This window comes from Dipodomys ordii, unplaced genomic scaffold, assembly GCF_000151885.1.
Source record: "Dipodomys ordii isolate 6190 unplaced genomic scaffold, Dord_2.0 Scaffold16, whole genome shotgun sequence".
Classification (NCBI taxonomy): domain Eukaryota; kingdom Metazoa; phylum Chordata; class Mammalia; order Rodentia; family Heteromyidae; genus Dipodomys; species Dipodomys ordii.
The window spans coordinates 5,749,682-5,766,655 of NW_012267232.1; the positions used below are offsets into that span (position 1 = coordinate 5,749,682).

Genomic DNA, 16,974 nt, shown 5'->3' on the forward strand with positions numbered 1-16,974 from the left:
GAGCTACAGAGCCACTTCCGGTTTTCTGGTGGTTTATTGGAGATAGGAGTCTCACGGTCTCTCCTGCCCGGGCTGGCTTTGAACCGCGATCCTTAGACCTCAGCCTCCTGAGTAGCTAGGGTTACAGGCATGAGCCACCAGCGCCTGGCAACTTTTTTCTTCTTGCTTATGTGGTGCTGAGGAATCAAACCCAGCACCTCAGGCATGCAAGGCAAGTGCTCTACCATTGAGCCACATACCCAGCCCACATTATAGCATTTTTTATGGTGTGCAAAGCACTTTTATAATTAATTTGTTTCAGCAACTGTAGGAGTTGTAAATAACATAATAGCTATTTCTGTATATTATACAGTACTTACACAGAACTCCTCTCTCTTCCTCTTCCCCTTTCTTCTTCTTATTCCCTACCTTTCCTTCCTTTTCTCCCCCTTTTCCCTCCTTTCTCCCTCTCCCTCTGCCTGTCCCTCCTCTCTCCTTGTTCTTCCCTCTTGTTTTTTGGGTTTTGCGGAGCCTGTCCTGGCTTGACTAGGTCCTGTCACTGAGCTTTTTTTGCTCAAGCCTCTTGAGCCACAGCTCCTTTTCTCACTTTTTTTGGTGGTGAATTGGAGATAAGAGTCTCATGGACTTTCTTACCCAGACTGGCTTCAAGCCATGATCCTCAGATCTCAGCCTCCTGAATAGCTAGGATTATAGGTATGAGTTACCTGGTAGTTATGTAGAAGTCCTGATTTAAATGAACTCTTTCAGTCCTGAGAGCCACCATTTATGGTACGAATTTATTATCCTACTTTTATAAATATGGAGTGAGGCTTAGAAAGGCTGTTTTGTTCACATTCATACAAATGCAGGCACATGACTTCAGAGCCTCAATTTTTTTTCATCACCCTCAATTGTAGAATCAGCGATTTATTTGCCTTTGAGCATACTTTAGAAAGAAAAGTGGAAGGTACTATTCAGAGCAATTGCACATTATCTTTAAATTATTCGTCATTATCTTTAAATTATTTTATCCCAGATTAGAAAGCAGTGATTTTTTTTTTCAGATACACCCCTTTCAGTTTTAAGTCTGAAATGGATCAGTTTTGCTCACCAGAATTCAGTCTTTAGCCTGTAGGTGGCTCAGTGCTTTCCTTAGTACTTTTCTGCCTCCTCCCTAAAGTCTGTTTTAAAATAGGTTCTATAATTGTAGGATATCCCATTCATTCTTCTAAGCTGGTATAGTACTCACCCCCAGCACTTCACACTCTAGCTCTCTTTTTCAGCCAGTTAGAGGAAGAAAATATTTATTTTTTGTTTTGAGAAAATTGATCAATCTCTCCAGTCTAAACTTTCAGCCAATTACTGCCTATTGCAGAGATTCATTCTTCTAAGATTTAAGCTTCTATGAAAGGTTACAACCTAGTTTCAGCTTGAAAAGAATCGTCTAGCTAATATAAGTACGTTTCAAATATGTAATCATTTAGATTTATATCTGTTATAACAACATACAGATTCTCAAGAGAAAGTAAGTAGGTTTTCCTTCTATATAGTAGACATTTTTTGGGGGGAGGAGGAAGAGTTCTGGGGTTTGAACCCAGAGCTTCTGTTCTCTAGGCAGGCTGTCTAGCATACCAGTCATGTTCCCAGCCCTTCTTTTCTTTTTTTTTTTTTTTCTGTTATTTTTTGAAAAAGGTTTTGCTTATTTTGAGCCTGGATTGGACCACAATCCTATTTATACCTCTTGCATAGCTAGAATGATAGGCATACAACACCAAGCTCAACTTACTGGCTAATATGAGGTCTCTTGCTGACTTTTTTCCCCAAGCATGTTTCACTCTATAACCTTCCTGATATCTCTCTCCCAAATAGCTAAAATTTCAGGCATGATCCACCTGGCTCTACTTACTTTCGTACAGTAGTTTTAGGAAACCCAGGCCTTTATCATTAAAAGCTGTCTTTTAGGGGTTGAAGATGATCAATTTGGGCAAGAAGTACATTGAAAAATGTTCATATGTTCTTCCTAATTTGCTAAGAGTTTTTTCTTACTGTGTGTCAATTCTCTCTCTTAGTGTACCTCGGTATGATCAACCACCTCCTGTCACATACCAGCCACAGCAAACTGAAAGAAACCAGTCCCTTCTGGTTCCTGCAAATCCTTACCATACTGCAGAAATACCTGACTGGCTTCAGGTTTATGCTCGAGCCCCTGTGAAGTAAGTGAACACATAGTACAAAACTTTTTAAGAGTCTCTGAACTGCCTAAGCTGCATTTAACCTTCCTGATTATTGAAAACTTTTATGGCATACAAAGAGCATTTTCATAATTTTCTCTCAGCAACTTTATAGAAGTTACCAAGGAAGCCAACCTTGGCTTGTAGAACTGTGCTTTTCTTATAATATTGGGCTTCTGAGTAATATTTTATTTGAAGAAAGGATACCAGAGCTCATAAGATTTGAAAATAACTCATCAGAATTACTAATTCTTCAAATATCTTTTGAGCCTTCACTGTATGTGCAGGCCTCTGCTATTAGGGATATATAATAAGCTTGACCTCAAAGTGATAAAAGAATTAACTAGGTTAAGTGCTAAATAAGTGGTAAAAGCAAGACACTCTGAAAGTCTAAGATGTTTTAGTTAAGAATTATGAATTATTTCAAATGAATAATAAATCAGCAATTTCAAATGAATAATAAGTAAAATCTTAAGCTATGTGAAGGATGGGTTCTGAAAAGAGTTCATATGTAACTATTTTATCATTCTGGCTCACTTGAGTATTGTATCTCTCCATTTTCACAAGTGGAAAAATAAAGCTTTCTACAAAGTCAGCATCTAATAGTAAATTTGCAGTTATCAAGTAATTGGATAAAATTGGGAGTCCAACAGAGTATGTTTACCTTGTGGGTTCCATATTGTGTTCTTGGTACACATATGAAGTTGGGAAGAAGAATGTATGCCAGAGTACTAAGCCTGGTTTATACATAGACACACCCACACACCCACACCCACCCACACACACACACATTTTGTTACATAGATGATCCTTTTGGAAAAATGATAAATGAATTACAAAAGGACCCATTGGGTAGGACATTATATGATCTAAAGTTTCTTATCTGCTTTGCAAATGATTTTAGGACTGTCTAGTTCTAATAGATATTAGCATAGAAAACATTTTTTTTCCCTTGACAGTACTGGGGCTTGAACTTATGGCCTTGTGTTTGTTAGTCAGATTCTCTACCTCTTAAGCCATATCCTTAGCCCTTTTTTATCTTTCTAGTCAAATCTCACATTTATGCCTGGGCAGGCTTGGGCCATAATCTTATTTGTACTTCCAACATAGCTAGAATGACAGGCATATAACATGCCCAGATATTTTAGTTGAGATAAGGTCTTGTGAACTTTTTTCTGGGCTGGCCTCAAACAGTGATCCTCCTGATCCATCACCTCCTTAAGAGCTAGATTTACAGACATAAGACACAACGCCTGAATAGAAAATTACTGAAGCTTTCTTCTTGATCCATAGTTCTGTTTTTGAATCTTTTGTTATTAACACTATCTGTGTGTTACCAGTACTTGAACTCAGGGCCTCAGGTCTCAGCTTTCTTGCTCATAGCTGATGCTTTACCATACCTCCTGTCAGATATTTTTTAAATTGGAGATGGAACCTTGCAGTCTTCTGCCTGGAGTGGCTTTGTACAGAGATTCTCTAGGTCTCACCCTCCTAAGTAGGAATACCTATAGGCATGAGCCACCAGTACTTGGCTACTGAACACTTGCAGCAGCTGCTTTAAAATTCTGTTCTTTTATGTTTAAGCAAAAAAATTGAATTGAGAGTACAGTCTTCAAATCTTTCATTTCAAAGGATAAGTTATTTCTGAGGTTGGTTGCATAATCCCATTTCAACATGTGATCCACTAAGCATTGAAGGAGGACTGGAGAGGCCTTCCATGATATATTAAATATAATCTCATGCCAGCTGCTGGTGGCTCCTGCCTTTCATCCTAGCTACTCAGGAGGCTAAGATCTGAGGATCGTGGTTCAAAGCCAGCCTGGGCAAGAAGACTTATCTCCACTAAACTACCAAAAACCCCAGAAATGATACTGTGGCTTAAGTGGTAGAGAGGTAGCCTTAAGCAGAACAAACTCAGAGACAGGATCTAGGCTCAAACCTCAGGTTTTGTGTGTGCGTGTGCACAGGAGCAGAGACATACACACACGCTCTGATTTTGAAAAGTTTCATTCTCTATTTTTGTTGTTCTGGGATTTTTAATGCTAGGTACTCATCTAAGGAATGGTTAGCCTACAAATAATGTTTTCTCTTCCTTGCTTCTCTTTTTGGTTTCCTTGTTTGCAATAGTGAACATCATTCCTCAAACAGATCAGTACTAATGACACACATGACTTCAACTGTTTTCATACCTTCTCATGTGTAGGCACAGTATGTTCTAGTCTTCAGTTCCTGAAAGCTTTTATGAACCTATGAATAGCAACGAATGTGTTTTTCACAAATTATAGAAATTGATGTTTTATTTTCTAGCACATTAAAATAACTGATACTTAATAGAAATAGGTACACTTGAATGATAACAGTTGTCTCCCTTCCCTAAAATACAATGTGTTTAAATCTGGGCGTGATAGTACAAACTTGTAGTCTCAGCTGCTCAGATGCACATAGCATCATCTGAGCACAGAGGTTCAAACCTAGTCTTGGACAATATAGTGGAACACTAGTTTAAAAGAAGAGAGAAAAAGAGGGAAAAGTATATCAAATACCAACTTAATAAATATCTTATTTTTTGTTTGTCTTGAACAGTAATGAGGATTGAACTTAGAGCCTCTTTCTTGCTGAGCAGGCATTTTACTACTTGAGCCCTTTTTTGCATTGGCTATTTTCTAGGTAGAGTCTCAAAATTTTATGCTCAGGATAGTCTGAGCTGTGATCTTCATACTTATGCTTCACTGTGTTGTTAGGGATGACAAGTATGTGCCACTGTACCAGCCACTGGTTGAGATGGACTCTAACAAGCATGGACTAGTTTCAATCCTGGACCTCCAGTTTCTGCCTCACTAGGATTATAGCCTTGACCCATCCTATATGACAATTAAGAAATACCTTAGTGATTTACTTATACAAATTAATATTTATAAAAATAGATTAGTTTATTGTTATATACGTGCTGATGTATATGTTGTGAACATTGTTTTTTCAAATAGATATGACCACATTCTGAAGTGGGAACTCTTCCAGCTGGCTGACTTGGATAAATACCAGGGACTGCTAAAGTTGCTCTTCATGAAAGAACTAGAACAGATTGTTAAAATGTATGAAGCCTACAGACAGGCTCTTCTCACGGAGTTGGAAAACCGCAAGCAGAGACAGCAGTGGTATGCTCAGCAACATGGCAAGAATTTTTAAGTTAACTTTTTTAAACAATTTAAAGTTTTATAAGAGCTTTAAAAGATTTTCAAATAAGCTGCAAACAAGAACTTTTGTTAATAAAGGCAGCTGACTTTTTGGTAATGATAAAATCAAAAATTTACATGTTATTTTGTTATTAGAAGTTTTCTTTTATTAAACAACAAATGGGTTTATCATTTGAAGAACTTTCAAATGCTGTATATTAGGAAACTGCTTTGAATTGTTTGATTAAAAAATGCAGCAAAATAAGGTCATCAGATGTTCAATAGGAAATGATCACTCACAGCAGCAGTAACTTTCTAAAAAAGGAAGAATCTATGCAGTATTGTAAAATGTTTTTCATGCTTTCAAGCGGAATTACCATGGTGTAATTCAAATGCAAAATAGGATTCGCAACCTCTCTTGTGATGAATTTCTAAATGATATATATGGGTGGCGTCTGTCTCTTCCCACTCCTCAAATTTAAGGAACCTTTGGAAGCATGTTGAGAAACTCTTTCAGGAGTGAGTTTAAACATCAGGTCTTAACCTGTGTGGAGAGGTGTGTACGTAACCTGTGTGGAAAGGTGTGTGTAATACTAAAGCATTGCTTACATGTTTTCCTTACTTCCAGAGCTCTTACTGAATTTCACCTGACTCTGGTGAGACAGTTCAGGGTTCCTGCTAACAGCACACTGCCTTCTGACAGACTGGGTTAAGATGTCAAAAATGGCAATCAGGGAATCAATAAGAAATCTTGGTTATTAAATCAATTTTATATTGCTTTTTTATCTTAGAGAATGTCAAAAAACTTTTAAAACTATATCCTTCCTTCCCATTTTCCCCCATTTGGTTTATTCTTGCAAAGGTATTGCTTGTAATTAGCACAAATTTATACTTCTGGCCTGTAAATCTCTAGAATCCTGTGAATTTCATAGCTGTTCATTTATCTTACATGTGTTGTAAATATGTAAACATACTTTTAAACTTAGTCTTCCAAAATTCAAAGCACTCCCAGTTTGAGATGAGCTTGGATTATTGATAAAATGTTAAATGTTTGATTTTATATAACAGGTTTATTAAATATATTTTTGTGGAAACTGCATGTGTGGTGTTTGAATCTATGTTTTAGACGTATTACTTTGGTTTTCCTGTTCAGAAGGCCAATAAGCCAAGGAAGCAATACAATGAAAGAAACTAAAAATTGAGAGTGTGGTTAATGGAATTTTAGCAGTGGGAAATGGTAATTTACTGAGCTTGTGATAAAACATTTGTAAGAGGTAAGCTACTATTTCTCAGCAACTTACACATACTCTTCTCAATTATTTGCTCTTAGCCATTTCCTGAGAATTTAAAATGTCTGTTTTGGGCCTCTCAAGAAAGAAGCATTACTCTGTGTGTGTGTGTGTGTCTGTGTGTGTGTCTAAGTCTGTGTGTGCCTGTGCAGGCAGGCGCACACCCACTAGAGCTTTAAACATAGTGCCTCTCACTCTGCTACCCACAGCTAGTACTCTTATCACTTGGCCATGCCTTCAAGTCCTACTTTTCTGTTTTCATTACCACAAACCCAGGCTTCTCTAAGAATTCTGCTTAATGAAACTTCACTAGAGATTTTGTCACTGGAAGTATGTTAAGAAGCCAGAAATAGTTCACACTTATAATCCTAGCAAGAGGCAGAGATAGTATTTGGTTTGAAGCTAGCATGGGTCAAAACTTCAAGAGACCCCTGCCCCCATGTCAACCAATAAGCCAACTGTGGTGGGCAAACCTGTGGTCCTTGGTATGGTAAAAAGATTGAGGCCTCTAATGGCCCAGGAAAAAAAAAAAAACCTCAAGATCCTAAGAAAATAACCTAAAAGCAAACTGCTGGAGATGTGGCTAATGTAGAGTGTTTGCTTAGTAAGCAAAAGTTCTGAGTTCAAACTCAGTACTAGCCACTTAAAAAAGAGAGAGAAAGAGAAAGAAATACAGTATAGAATCATTGGTCTAAAAAAACTGAAGTGAGGGGGTGGAGCCAAAATGGTCTGGTTGCTGGACATAGTAGCTCAGATCATTTTTTGTGTATTAATCTGTTTATCCATCTTTTATTCTCTTTAGCCTTCTCTAATATATAATTAAGTAGACCTTTTCGACCTATGACATTCCAGTCTCTCATCACTCTTTTGGGGAGCAGATACTAGTGTGTGTGGGAAAGCCAGTGGAGAGGGTGAATGATGATGAAAATGGTCAAAGTACATTATATGCTGTATAAAAATAGAATAGTGAAACCTGATGAAATTGTAGGCATGTATGGAAATGACACAGTGAAACTCTCCTTGTACAACTAGTGAACACTAATAAGAGTCTTTAAAACTAAAAAGAACTGCTAGGATGGATGCCAGGCATGGTGATGTATATCTGTAATCCTAGCAATATGAAGACTTTAAGGCTATCTTGGACTATATATAGCTAGTTTTAGGCCAGCAAGACTCTTATTTAAAAAAATAAGACCAACAACCTGGAATACATTAAAATGAGATTAGTGTGTGTTTCTTAAATGGAAACTGAAATCTGTAATGGTATCTAAAGCAAATAAAATGCATCTGGAATTTTTAGAGACAAACCATTATTGTGTTATCAGTACCTCCCAGACAGTTCCAAATTCAGTAAGCGTTTGTTTTAGTGTTAGGAACCAGAGTATTTTTAATAGTTCACATGTTAAAAGAATAAACTATGAAGAATACATTTCTTGTGTACGAAATGAAAAAATATACAATGCAGTGGAACTCAAATACATATACAAAGTGATTTTTTGTGCATTTTATCAAGAGGTTTACATTCTATATTAAGCTATAATATAAAAGAAACTATAGAGTTTTTGGTAAAGCAACAGAAAAGCTCTTAAATGTATTTACAAATAAGAGCTTGTGTTATGTGTAAGATTATATTGATTAAATCAAGCCCCGCTGAATTGATGCTGTGCTTTAAGAAATAGTTAAGTGAAATAATTTAAATTTTTTCTGTAGCTATTAAGTGAGCATATCCAAACATGGAGTTATATCACTGCATGGTTTAATTTTAACCCAGTAGTAGAATTTAGTAAATTCAAGCAGATCACATGTATTGTCATCATAAATATACAAATACCTTAACTTATAACAGTATATTTAAAGACAAAGTCAGGAAAACTGTACATGTTAACAAAGATATAACCATGCACACAATCATCTGCGTATTAAACACTGAAGTAACAGAGCTAAACCATTTTGCAGTCTTCAGAGGTGTTTGGTATTTTTTTTCTCCATTATGCTGGAAGCACTTTGAATTTTGAATGGAAACATAAATGCATATTTAACAGACAAATGGTCATGCACCTGTATTTTAAAATTTTTGGGTTAAGTTTTCTTCTTTTCTGATTGTTCAGTAGGTTCTGACTTTGGTGCAGGAAAAGCTTGATGATACAGATGTCTGTGGGTTGCTGCTGCACTGTAAAGCTTGTATAAAGCCTGAAATATACAAAACAATGCATTAGACATAGATGTACAAATTGGTACTAGGTAAAATTGAACATGCTGAATTTGGAATCTTTACATCATTACTCTATTTAGTAAGACATACTAATAACTATTTTCAACCACTTTTATGGATGAATGATTTTCATGGTAAATGTTTTATTCTCAGACTGTCTCCTTTTACTTTGTATACCTTTTAGTATTGTGCCTTAAGGGGTGTTCGTGGACAACTCATTTTATTACCAGTTTTGATGACTTATTAAAACTGATAACTTTTTTTTTTTTTGGTCCGGTCTTGGGGCCTGAACTCTGGGCCTGGGCGCTGTCCCTCAGCTCTTCAGCTCAAGGCTAGCGCTCTACCACTTGAGCCACAGTGCCACTTCCGGCTTTTTTCTTTTTGCTTATGTGGTGCTGAGGAATCAAACCCAGGGCCTCATGCATGCAAGGCCCTAGATCTGATAACTTCTGTATGTCATTAGGTTCTCATGAACGGGACTGATTTTATTTTCCCTTCTTAAACCTGATGCACTTGGTTGTGCAGCTAGGTATGGGGGCTTCTATTCCTACCCAGGACCCCTCACTGTGCATGCTTCTTGGTTTGGTGCCACTGCTTCCTTCATATTTTCTTCACCAGAAAAACTGCTTCACAAAGCCTTTTCTTAATAAAATTATCTCTGTTCTTTATATCACTTTAAATGTTTGAACCATAGGAAATTTTACATATTACTTATTGTTTAAGTGGCCAAATATATCCAAACCCCTCCCCACTGGCTAGTGTGTAAGGTTCATTCTCTCCTCTGACTTCTGCATCCTGGACATTAGTTATTGATTCAGTTGTTCTGGAGTCTGTGAAAAGTCTTTGAATATATTTAAGATCTGGGCAAAAGGTTGATAGCCTATTAATAGTAATCTATTCCAAGAAATTTTATGATTTTTTTTCATTTGTGAGTTTGTGAAGATATCTTTTAGATATTTTCATTTTAGTATTTTTTATTGCAAAGATAGTGTAGAGAGGGGTTAGTTACATAAGGTAATGAGTACATTTCCCCTACTATCCCTTCCCTCCCCAACTCCTCCCCCCTCCCCAAGTTATAAAGTTCATTTTCAACATAGTGTCTTGTATGTCTCATTGTTACAGTGGGTTAATCTGTATCCTTGTTGTGGAGCTATTTTTGTGGTTTTCTTTATGCTCTTAGTACAGGTGTTACTGTTCAGTTCTATGAATGCCTAGCATAACACTGTGGCATGCTGGTCTCGAAAGTGTTCATATCCTAATTTAATTCCAGTTCTCTTAAAGATATATTCATAAGGTTTGATTTCCAAAGTTAAAATTCACTGTTGTTTGTTCATTTATTTTTGGTGGTACTAGGGACTGAACTCAAGGTCTTGCTCTTGCGCTACTTGATTGAGCTGCTTCTCCAGCCCTTCTTTCTTTAGCTTCTCCCCCACCTCCATACCTGTCTCAGAATGCTATCATCCTGATTTGTGCCTGACCATTTGCTAGAATTACAGGTATAAGTGACCACACCTGGCCTCATTTACTTTTTTAGTGAATCTGTTTTATGAGTTTTCCATGAATAACGTCTTATTGACTTATAAATATTAAATGTGTAAGTGAACATAATTCTGTTAGGTGTTGCTGAGGAAAGCTGCAGAAGACCAGCTTTGTTCCCTGAAGAAAATGACTTGCATGAGATAATTTTTATCAATGTAAAAAGTGATTTTCCCCTGGAAATACAGCGTGTGTCTGCACATATATAGTTGTATACATATGGGATTATGTATAGAACCTAATGACCTATTTCCCAAAGCCAGGTCTGAGGTATGTGAGAAAGTCAGAAGTCATACTGTGTGGAACCTGCATAAAGTGGTATGGGTAACTGCCACCCAAAGTTCTAAACATTATAGTTACATTTAAATGTCCTTTGCAATCAAACTTTATAACTACTGGCTCTTCTCTGAAGGAGAACAGTGTTATCATATCAGAGCCAAGTAACTGTGAAATTTTCTACATATTCAGGAAAAATAGTCCTTTATTATGTTCAGGTCTGTATGCAGATAAATCCTTTATATGTTTGGAATGTGTTAAAAGCCTACAATTAATTAAATGCTAAATAGAAATAGTAGTTCCTAAGTTTTTTAAATCTATATTAAGTAATCCTTAATCAGACTGCTTAGTCAGTTTGTAAAATACAGTGTTTACAAATACAGTTCTTAATTTAAAAAAATTTAACTTACCTCATTTGTACTTCCCTGTGGCAGAGGCAATTTTAAAAGGAGAAAAGAAAAGTATATATCTTGCTTTAATAATAACATTGATATTCAACTTCGTTTATAATATTAACTTGTGAACATTTAAGAACAGATACTCCTGCAGATTTTCCAGTTTAGATTATATACTTTATAAGAATTTTTTGAAGAACCTAATTCTATATTTCTGATAGATCAGCATCATATTCTAAGAGGGATTTGAGATTTACCTTAAATAGTCTGTCTTCATCCTTTTATGAGTAAAGGACTATTTCAGACAGTGAGTGGCTCAGAGAATTGTTTATACTTTATTGCCCATGATTCTCACACTAGCTTATCTCAACTGTATTTTTCAAAGGCACACATTAAATATGTTACTTACAATTTTATTATAGCATACATAAAAGTAGGCTTTTAATGCTGGGAGAATTTACTTACAATTTTATTATAGCATACATAAAAGTAGGCTTTTAATGCTGGGAGAATTAAAGCAACTATTATTTGCTACTTAATGGATCAAAAAGTTTACAGGTCTTAAATCCAAAGTTCTGTGGAGAATCTCAATTTTAGTTTCACTAAATTTCCCTAAATATTCATAAGTAATTCTAAACAGTTCCAGAATAGTGAGTTAATTATTGTTCTAGGTGTAGTTATAACTGTCATTCCTATCTCTGATTGGTTATTTAAATAACATACCATACATAGTGGCCCTGACTACCTAGGATGTGACTAATTGAACCTGAGCAAGGCAGAAAACTGCCCAATGAGCAGCTCCATCCAGAAGTTGGCCACTGGCCCATGCAAAAGTCTAGCTCAAGTTTTCATGATATAGACTAACATTGAGATGATGATTTAATGGTAGTAGTTCAGGTGTGGCCTGAACATAGTCATAACCAGCTACATAAAAAACTCACGCTAGTAGCATTAACATTCTTAGAATAAATAGCATTAACATTCTTAGAATAAGAAAATGCACTATGCATGTCTTTTTTTTTTTTTTTTTTTGGTCCGTCTGGGCTTGGGCGCTCTCCCTGTGCTCTTCGGCTCAAGGCAAGTGCTCTACTGTTTGAGCCACAGTGCCACTTGGAGATAAGAGTCTCAGGGACTTTCCTGCCTGGGCTGACTTTGAACCTTGATCCTCAGATCTCAGCCTCCTGAGTAGTTAGGATTACAGGTGTGAGCCACCAGTGCCCGGCTGAATGCCTTTTTAAACACTGAAATGTTATCTAGAAAGCAGTTATGCAGGACTTTACATACTATACTGTAGCTAACTGTTCATATCTTGCTATCTTGTAAAGTCTTGATGGGCCTAAATCATGTTCATCTATATATTCTCAACATCTAACACAGTGCTTATTACACAGATTATGCTCAAATGTGTGCTAAAACTGAAGAAAATGAAAAGCTCCTACCTGGTCCCACAAAGCGGCAGCCACCTGGTCTATTACAGCACCCAGCTCTCGGTACTCTCCAGAGTACCGGATGTATGCCCAGGTGCACAAGGTGATCAGGGTCAGTCCCATGATCATATTACACAGGCTAGCTATGATGTCCAGACCAATGAAGCCAGTCACACCAGCAACCACATATGTGATAAAGATCACAACAAACAGTGTGGCTGGGGTGCGAGCTGCGTGGAAGATATTTTTGCTATCATTGTGCTTAATGTACTGGATGTAAAGTTCATCTATTTCACTCTCCAACTGCTGCAGGTAACGCCGGCTAAATTCTTCCCCACCCATCTTCTTCACCCCTCGGAACAGCTTCACAGATTCTTCTTTGAGCTGCAAGTGTTTGGTCTGCAGGTCAGTAGGGGCCAGAAATGGCTTGTCACCACCACAAATCTATATCAGATAAAAAAGCATTTGTTTATGCCGTGCAGAGTAAATGAACAACTGTGTGTGTGTGAGAGACAGACTGGCCTTGAACTCAGGGTATTCTTCCCTCAGTCTCCGAAATGCTGGGATTGCGGGGTGTGCCATCTTGCCAGGATAGCTAATTGAGTTTGTTAGAACACATTAATAGACATACTGACTTTTCCTCTTTCTTTTTGGCAGTACCGAGACTTTGAACAAATCCTTCCTGCTCACTAGGCAGGTGCTCATAAGAGTTTTATATTTTGCCTGAGCTAGCCTGGGCCACAATTCTACTATTTATACTTCTTGTGTAGCTGGGACAACAAGTATGAACTGGTATGCTCAGCTTTTTTTTTTTTCTTATATGGGGGTCTGCTAGCTTTTTGCCCAGACTGGCATGGAACTGCAGCAGGTCTTCCAATCTCTGCCTTCCAAGTAGCGAGGATTATAGGTATAAACCACCACCATACTCAGCCTCATTTTGGTCATGTAGTCATTGAAATATCTGTAGTGTAACCCATCACTCACTATTCATGTTTTTACATGATGCTTTAGAGTCTGTTTCTTTTTACAAAATGTTTAAAACAGTAAGTACGCTATGCAATACTGGCAACAGTCTTATACATCTTGTGCTTCTGGATAGCCACAGTGAGTGATTGACATGTGACTGTAATGAGAAGGAGACTGCAAGTTTGGTCAGTTGACTCCTATTACCTCCATATCTATATTAAGTGGTGGCTGGTAGATTATAAATGACTTAGTAATTATTTGAATAATAAAGCCACTCTTAAATTTTACTCCCTATTTGAAAAGGGAACAAATACTTAGGACTTAATCCAAATCTGCCAAGATAAGATGGGATAATATGAAGCACATATTGAGTTTCTTCACACAATTGAGTCCAAACCCAAGGAAATGTCTTATATCTCAATTTATCTAGGAAATAGTCACTGAAGTAATTTATACCAACTGAGTTTAATTTAAGACAATAATAAGTTTAAAACATTCTCAAGGCTGAGTGCTGGTGGCTCATGCCTGTAATCCTAGTTACTCAGAAGGCTGAGGTCTGAGGATCACTGTTAGAAGCCAACCCAGACAGGAAAAGTCCATGAAACTTATCTCCAATTAAGCAGCAAAAAGCTGGAAGTGGAGCTGTGGCTCAAGTGGTAAAGCACTAGCCTGAGTAGAAAAGCTCAGGGACAGCACCCAGGCTCTTGGGTTCAAGCTGCAGGACTAGCACTAGGAAACAAAAGTTCTCAATATGAAACTGTGAAAAATATTTTTTAGCAGCCTCACTGATTCTTCTTTGAATGGAGTCTTAAGTATTTTTTTTTCTAGAAACTACATAGAAGCAAATGTTCTTGAACCACATTTCAACCATATCATTCGCTTTGGTTGAGTTTTATATGGAGAATACTTAATAGTCCTTTATATCATAAATACTATTCCATATACTATATTTTTTAGATTCTGTGACTCCATGAACTTTGGGTATAATTTTTACTTTATAACATTTTAGGCAAAAATAAAAACTATCACATTAATTAAACTTAAGGAAATGACATGGAAACATTGGGTCTTGACATTGGACTTCTTTTATGAGGAGGTAGTGGGTGCTGTCGACTGTGAGGCGGCATGCTGAATAAAGTAGCACATTACATTACTTTAGCCACGATATCTCATAAATCCTGAGAAGAAGAATGTATTATAAATATATAAGTACAGGTAACTTATTTAAAATACCCCTAAACTTATCTATTTAATATTCTTGTTTTGAAACTATTTTAGGAACCAAAAAACATGCCTGTGATAAGTATGGGTTGAGAAAAAATAGCCCAAAGCTACCTCTGCATAAGTACATAGTGTGACCTGAAGACAGAACAAATGAGTTCCATGAAGAAATACTGGTTTTATTTAAAACATCACTTAAAGTACTATTTAATTCTTACCTCCTCCATCTTTTTGTTATACGTGTCCTTGGCAGTTGCAACAGCTGCTAAATTGTTAGCTTCTGCTGTGGCCTTTGAACAAAGTACAAATTATGTGAAATGAAGTTGTATTTACTGAAGTTCCACAGACAGTTCACATTTCAGAGCATCATGTACAAGAAATGTGCAAGAAACCAAGGTCATCAAAAAAATTGAAAATGATGAGATATTTCCACTACATTTTTTAAATTAGTAAAATTTAAATTTCAAGATATATAAGCTACATATTTTGTTAAACCATAATTATTTTTTAACAAACCATCACTCTAAAATGAATTTTCATTTGTTAGACTTTTCCTAACAAAACATATTTTAGGCCTCCTCAAATACCATGTGTTGGAGGGAGTAACAAATAGAACATTTACAATATAGTGCATTTAATATATAAAAATATATCTAAGATTGTGCTAACAGAACCAATGTAGCAATAATGACAAAGAACTATAAAAGTATTATAATTAGTAGTGTATATGAGAACATACCCAGGACAGAAATACTGAGTATAATAAATGTAGATAAATATTTAGAAGGCTCATCTCTACAGGTATCAGAGATCTAGAGACATGACAGAATCTCTGTAAATGTAAACACTGGAGGAAGTCTTTCAACCAGAAGGCAACTTTCAGCAATCATTAGACCATTCACACAGGAAAGAAACCCAATGTAGGAAAATATTTTTCAGAAACCTCTGTAAATATACAGAGAAATCCTTCATGGCAAAAGTAAGCTAGGTATAATGGGAAACATTCTTTACTCTTGGGCCCTCACTGAGCCAACATTTCTCATCCTCTCATTGTGTTGAGTGGGGATGATGTACCTGAATATTGTCCAAAGGATCTGGACATTAATTACTTCCAGGCTTGACAAGTAATTAAGAGAGTGAAGTTATCGACTTATATCTATTATAATTAGGAATGGTTTGTCAATGTAATTTTATAAACTCTTCTCAGAAATAAGAGCTCTGGTCCTTTGAGATTGGAGTCACAAATCCTGACAGTCTTGATTTGAGCCAAGGACAGAAGAGCATTGATTTCTCCACTGAACCCCTGAAGTGTCCCACTGTATGGTCTATGCATTATAACACAAATGACTTAACTATTTCCATGTCAGGTTGAATGGAAGATACCACTCCTTGATTATTACAAAATGTGCACAGTAATAAAATCTTTCTCATCACCTTTTGTCCCCAAGTTAGTTCATGAAACATTCAGAGGACACACATTTGGGGATATATTTTCTTTGTAGGTGGTACCAGTCCTCCTGCTTGAACTCTGAGCCAAGGCACTGTCCTTAAGCAGTTTTGCTCAAGGCTAAAACTCTACCACTTGAGGCACAGTTCCATTTCTTGTTTCTTTGGTGCGTAAATAGAGACAACTATTTGAGCATTTGGTTTTGGATGAGTAGCCCCAAAATGACTTTAGTGCTTGCTGTTTTATATTGAATTAATCACTTGTGATTGATCACTCTTAGCTCATTCTGTTTTCTTCTTCTTCTTTTTTTATTTTTGGTCCGGTCATGGGGCCTGAACTCTGGGCCTGGGCACTGTCCCTCAGCTCTTCAGCTCAAGGCTAGCGCTCTACCACTTGAGCTACAGCACCACTTCCGGCTTTTTTCTTTTTGCTTATGTGGTGCTGAGGAATCGAACCCAGGGCCTCAGGCATGCAAGGCAAGCACTCTACCACTGAGCCACCTTCCCAGCCCTCATTCTGTTTTTCTGCTGAGTTATAATAAGTTTAACTATATAAGGAAAATGTTTCTCCTTTTTCAAAACACTTCATTGTCAAATATACTTGCTTAAAATTTGGACCTGCTTTTGTTTTTTCTAATACAGTGGATCCTAATCACATTGTGTTTTTATTTTCTAAGTAAATTTAGTACCAAGAGAACAAAAAATGCGTTGGTACAAAGTGTTTGTATCTCAGCATAAGGCTTCCATGTATGTATGTACAAAAGTGTTAGATAAACACATATGGGTAAAGTTATTATGCAAATAATCTTCCAAATATTTGCAT

General features: G+C 36.7%; 2 protein-coding genes across 2 annotated transcripts in view; one reads left to right on the plus strand and one right to left on the minus strand.

Moving 5' to 3' along the window:
• Sav1 (salvador family WW domain containing protein 1) overlaps positions 1–6,121 on the plus strand; it is a 21,734-nt gene extending 15,613 nt beyond the window's left edge. The window contains exons 4-5 of the mRNA XM_013012359.1: positions 2,049–2,192; positions 5,195–6,121. Coding sequence (XP_012867813.1) covers positions 2,049–2,192; positions 5,195–5,396 — 346 coding nt within the window. The 3' untranslated portion in view covers positions 5,397–6,121. The remainder of the gene's footprint in view (positions 1–2,048; positions 2,193–5,194) is intronic.
• A 2,045-nt stretch (positions 6,122–8,166) lies between these two features.
• The window catches only part of Atl1 (atlastin GTPase 1), a 62,962-nt gene continuing 54,154 nt past the window's right edge, over positions 8,167–16,974 (minus strand). The window contains exons 11-14 of the mRNA XM_013012261.1: positions 14,924–14,995; positions 12,531–12,962; positions 11,107–11,121; positions 8,167–8,862 (exon numbers count right to left, since the gene is read on the minus strand). Coding sequence (XP_012867715.1) covers positions 8,752–8,862; positions 11,107–11,121; positions 12,531–12,962; positions 14,924–14,995 — 630 coding nt within the window. The 3' untranslated portion in view covers positions 8,167–8,751. The remainder of the gene's footprint in view (positions 8,863–11,106; positions 11,122–12,530; positions 12,963–14,923; positions 14,996–16,974) is intronic.